Source organism: Diplotaxodon limnothrissa, linkage group LG11 (assembly GCF_057381915.1).
Source record: "Diplotaxodon limnothrissa isolate DT_005_m linkage group LG11, D_limnothrissa_male_GT1.1, whole genome shotgun sequence".
Lineage (NCBI taxonomy): Eukaryota > Metazoa > Chordata > Actinopteri > Cichliformes > Cichlidae > Diplotaxodon > Diplotaxodon limnothrissa.
The window spans coordinates 12,862,241-12,871,095 of record NC_140606.1 but is presented as its reverse complement, the minus strand read 5'-3'; the positions used below and the strand labels follow the sequence as shown (position 1 = coordinate 12,871,095).

Here is an 8,855-nt window from a genome sequence, read left to right as displayed (position 1 = left end):
CTATAAAATTTACCAAATGTTAACATCTGATAACCTGTTAATACTTTTGTAGTGCATTTTACTACTGTTGCTACTTGCATTTTCAGCTGTTTTGGATCTTTGTAACCATACAAAGTACCAGTTAATGAAATCTAAGAAAAAAATCTAAGAATCTAAGAAAAAAACAAATCACGATTAATAACTCTTTAGGTGTAAGTGGGTCATAGTTTAGTTCAAGTTTCTTATTAAAGTTTCTTATTAAAGTTCACCCCCTGCATTTGCTGCATGAAGCATTTGCTTCCGTTTAGAAAATGACCTATTAAGAGGAAAATCTCTTATAATCCTTCTATAACTTGAGTGAACAGGCTCTTTAATTCATCATCCTTGTTTACCATCGGCTGCAAGGACTAACTTTTTTTTTTTTAGTAAAAATTGTAGTGGTTAATGGTGAGAACACCATTATAGCCTCACTCCTCATTTTGCAACTCTGAGGTTAAGATGTGTAAATGTTTTAGTGGTAGCAGATCATGCCCTGAAACTCCAGCTTCTTTGAAAAGGCTGGAAGGGTTTCTTGATGCTGAAGAACATAAGATTAGGTTTGAGTCGTGGGGTTTTCTCGGGTATGACAGCAGCTTTGCTTTCTTCAGTGGGAAATCGACTATGGTAGACTTCAGGGTAGGACTTCTGAAACTGCAATGATGGGAAATGCATCGTTATTTTACAGTATACACACCCTATAAGAAAACCGACATTGTTTTGGATTTTAAATTCACATTCCTTCTAGACCTTAATTTGATTAAAATTCAAGAGAAATGTCATGATACTAGTATTTAGTACCACAGCCATACCACTCAAATATATTCTGACTTAGATCTGCAAACAAAGGCACACATTATTTATTATGTGATAGACTAAAGGTAATGTTTGACTCGATGAGCGGCACAAAGCCTTTATTTATTTACTTTATTAGTGTACGGTTAGCCTCAGTAAAGGTTATATATAGGGCATTGACATCTATACAAAAGCTATAGAATCATTTCATTTAAAAAATTGTGTCAAAATCAAAAGATTAAACCTACTACGAGTTCTGAATACATATCCTATCTTTATGAATTTAAGTTAAAGTTGAGGTGTTACCTTATTTTTTGCTAACAGCTCTGTGACATCAGCTGCTTTTAGTTGTATATAACTTGTCCCTGATCATCTGACCAGGATGCAAAATATGATCAGACACAGAGAAGTACCAACAGACCTGTTCCTGCACCTGACAGTGCCATGTTGTTTCACATTAGCATCCTCTCCAGTACTTACTGCATCTATGGCAACAAGAGTACTACAGGAAAACAAATAGAGTGCAATCACATCTTTCACGGTCTCTGGAGCGAATTGATTCTGACGCATTCCTAAAATTCAAATGGCTTTTACATAAATGCTTGTAATTTGTTGTTTGAGAGCAGCTTGGCTTTCCCCTCAAAATCTAATGAGACAGATCCAGTTGAATCTAGCTCTAATGACATCCTTGGTGTGTAGGCATACCTGTTTTAGTCTTTTCCTCTTGTCTTTAGCAGGGAGTTCTTTGTCTGCAATCAGGCCTTCTAGCAACTGCTGCAGCGGGGTCTGAGTGCCTATCACCCTCTGCTCCTCGCACTCCACCCTGCTGATCTGCTTGTAGAAAGCTGGAGATGCACTGAAATCTGTATCAGCCCCTGCATATTTGATCTGATGGAAGACACAAAGACACAGCAATACATTAAAAAATGTTTATAGTTATAACAGTGTGGGACAGAGGCCCATTGATGGAGTAAAAGATAATAATGAATTTGGGCCTTCATCTGATGTTGAACATGTACCATCAATATAGTCTTCATGTACTAAAGTACGAGCCAAAATTAATCATATACACACCTAATATGAATCAACTGTGTGCACACACTTATAAGTGAAGCCCCTCATCATCAAACCAAGCCGATCAAGAGCGCTGGGACAAAGTTTTACAGAAAACTGTCCCGCAAGGTCTGTCTCTGTCACACAAGTGGCTCCTCTCTTTGTTCAATGATCAGCTTGAAACTGCTTTTCAATTTCCCTCACACAGTGCTTGATAAAAAACAGCTGTGGCCATTCTAATCACTAGTATAAGCTGTAAACCCCATCAAGATGAAAAATAAATCACTCATTTCTTGTGTTGCCTTTGTTCCCTTCTGTTTAAATCTTCAAATTAAATCGGTTGGGCTCTGGTTAATATAACACTAAACTTAATTTCAATTTCATTGTGACTGAATGTGTACCAACCTGTGCTCTTTTGAGGTGGGACAGATGCTCTTCAACTTGGCAACGCAGCTTGGCAGGCACCTGGAAGATGGTGTTGTGATGCTCCATCATGAAAGTCACCAATTTGGTGGCAAGTAACTCATCCAAGTCCATGTCGTCTGCTGAGCCAAGAACGCACTGAGAGAACATCTGCACCATCTAGACAGACACCACAGTGAGAGTTGGATAAGGGGGTCACTGCCAGTGAAAGTATGCTGCTTACGCTACAGCAATATTGAAGATTTATCAAATATGTTAAGCACCCATCATAAATCCAAAGTAATAAACATCTTTGTGAAAGTTATATTGGGTGAATTTTGCATGCAGGCAGTGTTAAAGACACAGATTTTTTGGGTTCATTATCTTGCTAAGATGAAGACTTAATAAAGTGATACACTACTATACGGAGTTATAAAATAAAAACGATATAATACCCTTTTTCATTAAGTTTTTAACTGGCTTCACTTGCAGCATGTTGTTATGAAGAGTGTTTTATAAAAATCTTAAATCTATAAAATCTTTATATGTGAGAGGTCTAATGTGCCTGGGGGTTGTTGCAAAGTAAGACAAAATAATCATTATAATGACTGCACTGAAAAACACTGAACTTGTGGAAATAATACACCCACATCAACCTCCCTGAAATCCCCCAGAACTCCCCCACTCTCACTGAAAAGCAGCTATTAAGCAGCCAGACTTTCTACAGTCCATTTCCATGTTTATAGGCCTATCACAAAAAAAGTGTTGTATATCTACCACATATGCAATTTTGAGTCTTTTTAACTTCTTTTATTCCCTTTCGTTATTAAGAATAAAGGACTGTCCAAATCCCTGACAATATTGCACTATAGTCCATTTACTCTTTACTCTTTTCAGGTAACAATGATTCTGCACAAACTGTGTTTCTAAAGAGCTTCACTCTCTTCATCCCTTTTCCTGGTACCACACAGGAAGCTATGGGAGAATGTATTCTCCTTACCATAATTCATCACAGCCTGACAAAAATATAGGTTTCTTTCTACTTTTACACATTTCAAGATCAAAGCTGTCAAATAGTCAATTCCAGAATTCCAACCAAACATGTTTTAATCATTTCAAAATTCTAATTGCAAATGCATGATTTTTTTCTTCAACTATATTAGGCAATATACCAAATGTACCAGAATCATTTGACAAGAAGGAATGGTAGAGGCAACTGTAGGCGATGGACAAAAGCCAGTAAGCAAATTGTAACAAAGTGCATTCTGAAAAGAAAGTGTGCAGCGTAAAAATGAAAACCTCAGACTTACCCAAGTAACTCAAAAATATGCATCAGTGTGAGTTATTAAAATGTTGTTACAATGTTCACGCTCATATAACAGTTTTACAGTTATATGAATTATCACAGTTGTATCTGTTTTATTACAACATGAGCTGGCACTCTGTGCAATATTATATAGAAATATCTATAAAAGAGTGTGTTGAAATAAAGTGTTTTTACACATGAACTAGCAAAATCAGTTACATAGACTTTATAGCGGGGAGCTAGCACATTAAGGAACATTTAATGTCCTGATCTGATGGAGTCAGCTATTTTCATTCTTTCATGTACCTCTGTCAGTGATATACTAGTACAGTTAGGGGCTCAGTGCGTGCATGAAAAAGACTATACCTCCATTTGCTTGATTTATATTAGCAGTTGGAAGTTGAGGTACATGTATCAACGAATCTATGGTTGACATATATGGTTATAACCTTTATGAAAATAGAATTATCTGCTGGACTATTAAATTTCCATTATGTAACAGGCTCATTTGTCCTCCTATAATATATGAATACTGATTTAAGAGCTTTTACTAAAACAATGGACTTAGTTAACCTGCCGAAATGGTACAAAGTGAAATAAATAAATTGTAGGATTATGTACCAGTGTGCGGGTAGCAATCGTGTCATTAAGTGGAGGAAGCTGGGGATTCTGACAGACTCGGGCCATGAGACGCAATAAAAGCTGGAGGCGTCTTCGGTTGGGTGGCGGCAGAAGGAGACAGCTTACTTGAAGAGCCTCACTGGCTGCCTCCTGCACTGGCAGCAAACCTGCAGTGATATAGTAAAAGATAAGTCCAGCACTGGAAGGGTAAACTTAGAGGTTAGCAAAACAAACACCAGAAAACAGTAGTGCAAAAACACTGTAGTGAATCCACGTTGTGAGGCACTCACTGAGAATGTTGACAAATACTTCATACAGATGAAAAGTCAGCAGGGGTTCTTTAAGTCTCTGGTAGTAGTCTGCTACTGTTCTTAGAACATCCCTCTCGAAACCTGGGTACACTGGCTGTTTGCTTTCATTGCCATTAGGCCCTGAGAAAGAAAACAAAGACAGATTTATGGCTTTTCACAAGGAACAGTGGAGGAAAGTTAAATACACACACAGGCTTTGTAAAAAGACCCCTAAAAATGACAAGTGCTTATGGCACTAAAAGCCCAGAGAGAAATATCACCTGTCAGAAACTCATTAACAATATAAAATAAAATGAAAGTGAAATCAATTGTACAGAATGATTCTTCTTCAATCTTACTTATGGCAGTCACACACACAATGAACCAGTCCCAAGGTAAAGCTGCTTTTTCCTTTCGTTCTCTCTCTCTTGCTCTTTTTTTTTTTTTTTTTTTTTAAACAAGAATTATTTAAGGTCAACAGAAAATGTATACTTACAGTTAGCAAGGCATTTCATTGCAGTTACCACCCAGTAGGGCATGTCCTCTAAAAATGCAAACAGAATAGGTGAATTATAATCATACAGCAAGTTTCAACAACAAAAAAAGCAATAGTTCTGGGAACCAATGCAGCATACCAGCTTTGTTCTCCAATACAACTATGCCTGCTTTATTGACACTGAACACATTGTGAACAATGTGCTTGCCATTGACATGCGCTGGGTTCAAAACGCCATCCAGTGTCTTCAGACCCAGCACTCGCTGCAAACTAAAACAGGATTAGAATTAAACCTCCATACAGCACAAACAATGGAAGTGATGAACAGGTAATGTACAATAGTTACATACTGTGCCACTGTCATTGACTTCCAGATGTGATCCACTTGTTTTGATGTTATCTCCTTCCTGCGTATAAGCTTGCATTCATGCACATCTCCAATAGCAACGCTGTGCCTTTTATTCCACAAATCTGAAGTCTGATTAAAAAGGAAAATGAAAAAGTTACTTTCAAAGTTAAATTGAGTAAGCACTGTGAAAGGAACCCATGAAACTGTGCTACAATCAAACAAAAGCTATACTTACTAACTTAAGTTTAACTTCATGTCAGGGGTCTGTTAATGAAAACTGAATCCAACCATAGATGTTCATAAAGTAAGTTACGTGCAATAATTAGAAATGACACAGGGAATAATTATTGTACCTGTTTACTGATATTTATTTAACATTCATTTTTGTTTGTTTGTGATGCCAGCTTCAAGACACCTTCTGTATGTTACACCAGTGCTGTATATATAAATATCTATAGCACTGATGTAACATACAGGAGGTGTCTTGAAGCTGGAGAGAAACAGGATGTATAAAAGGAGCTAATGAAAGCACAGTTGGGCTAGAACATTTCTTTCTCACCAGGACAGCAGACTTCACAGGTACAAAGTTCTCCTGCTGAGGCAGCTCCTCATAGTCATCCCAGCGGATGAGTCTGGGCAAGTCACTGCAGTCTTTTATTACAGGCCTTGCTGGAAAAGACTTGAGTGGAGACAGTGTTGGGAACCTGGAGAGACAGTCAATAGTACTGGGCTCAGTTAAAGAGGTAAAGAGATGCACTTGCTAAACAGAGATGAACTGTATTGTGGAAATGCATCAGTGATGTCTTCTAATATAAAATAAAGAAACAAACCAAAAACAAAGAAGCTATGCAGGATGACAGAGGAGCACCTGTACAAATGGCCATTGTCCTCAAAGTCCTCTGTCCCATGGCGGCCTTTGACATCTTCAATCACATGGGCCTTGAGGAACTTTCTAAGCAGCTGCAGGGTCTGGTAGCGGGTTACCTCAGGACCAAAGTTGTGATTGTCCCTCAGAAGATTATGCAGATAATCCACAGCCTCGGTTCCCGTGAAGCTGCAGTCATAGCAGCGAAAGTGTGCCCAATGCCTTCTAAGTGGCATGCCACCACGAAAAAGTCTGATAGTTTCATTCCACTGCATAACAGCAAAACAAAGAATGTGGTGAGAAACGCTGAAGAGTGATATTATCTGATATTTAACAACAAAAATGTAACAGCAAGTCTTTTTGATGACAAATTGAAAAAAATAAGTTTAGTCTAAAACACAGGCTAACATCATTCATGGAATACATTAATGTGATAACAGCATTTTATGCATTCACCAAGTTCAAGTGCTCACGGACACTTCAATACTGTTTTTAGTTATGCTTTTATACGATGTTGCCACAGCAGAAAATCTGCATGCATGATGCCCATTAGTTACTTTAAGATGGCAGTATCAGCCATACACAAGCATGTATTTAAATAGCAAATGAAGAACAGACACTGATATGGTTAATTTCCATGTTTATAGGCCCTGCTCTGAAACTACTCTAACAACTCCATTATCCTCCTGTTAGGGAAAAAAAAAAAAAGATTTACTTATCAAAAATAAATAAAACACTATCTCATCATCGTGTTTTGGGATGCATTACCATCATTGTGTTACACTGTGTAGATGTGTGGGAGAAAAATAAAAGGCTTTGAGCTTAGATAAAAGCAGAGAGAGAACAAGAAAGAGGGAGGGAGAGAGAATTAGGCGACACAAGGTCTTTAATACCTGGAAGAATCCCTGCAAATAGAAATCTTTGCCCTGGCTGGTCTCAATCATGAAAAAGGTTTAAAGTAAAGGAAAAGACAGAAAATCTTAAAAAACGAAAGCCAATAAGCTTGCCTGCAGACTGTTTGAAAGAGAGACATCAAAAAAGAAACTGGTGAAGGAAGAATGCTTCTGCAGCAGGTGGAAAGCTAGCTGACAGTTTCTAGAAATTCTTTTTGCAGAAGAATTAAAATAAACAAACAAAAAACAAAAACTATACGATTCCATTGTGTATTTGTGGCCTGTCGATAAATGAGAATGAATTTCAATTAAAAAAATGATCCAAATACCCCATGGCAGAAATCTGATTTACAAGAGTTAAATCAAAGAGCCAGCAGCCTGGATGTCATTGAGTAAACAGGCCAAGGCTAGTAAAAGCCTTCCACTGTGTTCAAACTCAAAAAGGTTTTTCTCTGCAACCCTGGAAAACTTTGATTTTTCATCGCACTTTAGTGGTCTTTTCTGACTCAGATATGTCAAAGAAAATAACAGGTGTACATGAAATTAATGACAGCTCAACTTCATTTGTCTGCTTCTGTTTCAGTGCCCTGCTTTTAATGGGGAGGCACACTGAGGTGGGCGTTTGAACAGAAGTAAGAACCGAGGGGTTAAAACTGTGTGCTCCCAAAACAGTGGATATTTTAAAATACTTGTTTTGGACTTTGGGCGTAAAAAGTGATGACATTAAATGGCCTGCATTTGTATAGCGCTTTTCTAGTCCCTAAGGACCCCAAAGCGCTTCACACTACATTCAGTCATTCACCCATTCACACACTGGCGATGGCAAGCTACATTGTAGCCACAGCTGTCCTGGGGCGCACTGACAGAGGCGAACAGAGATTAACAGCAAACTGTATTGTGTATCGAGCTCTTACACGAAATAAAGAGTGCCGAGTGTGTTTGTGATAAGTAACTACATATAATATGCAAATTCACTATATCTATGTGTACTTAGTTTTAATTTAGCCTCACTCTAAACAGGCTTGTAAACGCTTATAAAACTAACTGATAACGCGAGAGCTGTTTATTAGTTCAATTTACGACTCGGTTACATTTGTAAGAACGCAGTTCTTTTAAATAGTTAAGCCACACACGAAAAACTACCTAGTCTCTCCATTTACATTAAGTTAAAGCATTCCAACGTAACGTGCTTTAGTTCACAACACTCACCAGTTTCGTCGCCCTGTATGGACCCGGTCCAATAACTTGGTTTTCCATTGTAATAGTAAAAACCCCGCTTCACTTGGACACCGACATGGACACAGTTTTCTTTTTTTTTCTTTTAAGCTTGTCAAAAACTTAAGTAGAAGAAGAGTCTCAGCAGAAACGTTGCAGGCAACTTTGAATCTCGTGCGTCACATCAGTTCTACAACGTGATTAGCCAGCGGTATGATCACGTGACCAATTGTAGCAAAGCGTTTATAAATAAATGTGGCAGCGCAACACTTTCCCTGCCCCCCAAAAACCCCCGACACAGCCACTTAGGTTTGATAAGAGGAGAATAGGACTATTTTTTAGAGTATTTGTTTATCTTCTCTCTAAAAACATTTGTCAATTAAATTTTAACTACATGATTTGCTTATAAAACTTTTGTGTCACCTCAAGACGACCACCTCGATTAATTACGGAACTATTACTACTATTGGTGAGTAACTGATTGTAACAGTTGCCATGCTACTTGCTTGCTACTTATCCCCCAAAATTGTATATTGAATGTACACGAACTCGGGA

General features: G+C 38.0%; 1 protein-coding gene across 1 annotated transcript; it reads right to left on the bottom strand.

The window, feature by feature from the left end:
* Window positions 1–504: 504 nt before the first annotated feature.
* Window positions 505–8,342, bottom strand: LOC146622431 (DEP domain-containing protein 1B-like). The gene is made up of 11 exons (XM_085365131.1): window positions 8,295–8,342; window positions 6,196–6,461; window positions 5,887–6,031; window positions 5,329–5,456; window positions 5,118–5,248; window positions 4,979–5,026; window positions 4,483–4,623; window positions 4,193–4,359; window positions 2,269–2,445; window positions 1,516–1,698; window positions 505–669 (listed from the first exon to the last, which is right to left on the bottom strand). Exons 1-11 carry the CDS (start codon window positions 8,340–8,342, stop codon window positions 505–507), a joined length of 1,599 nt encoding a protein of 532 aa, XP_085221257.1.
* Between the last annotated feature and the right edge of the window lie 513 nt (window positions 8,343–8,855).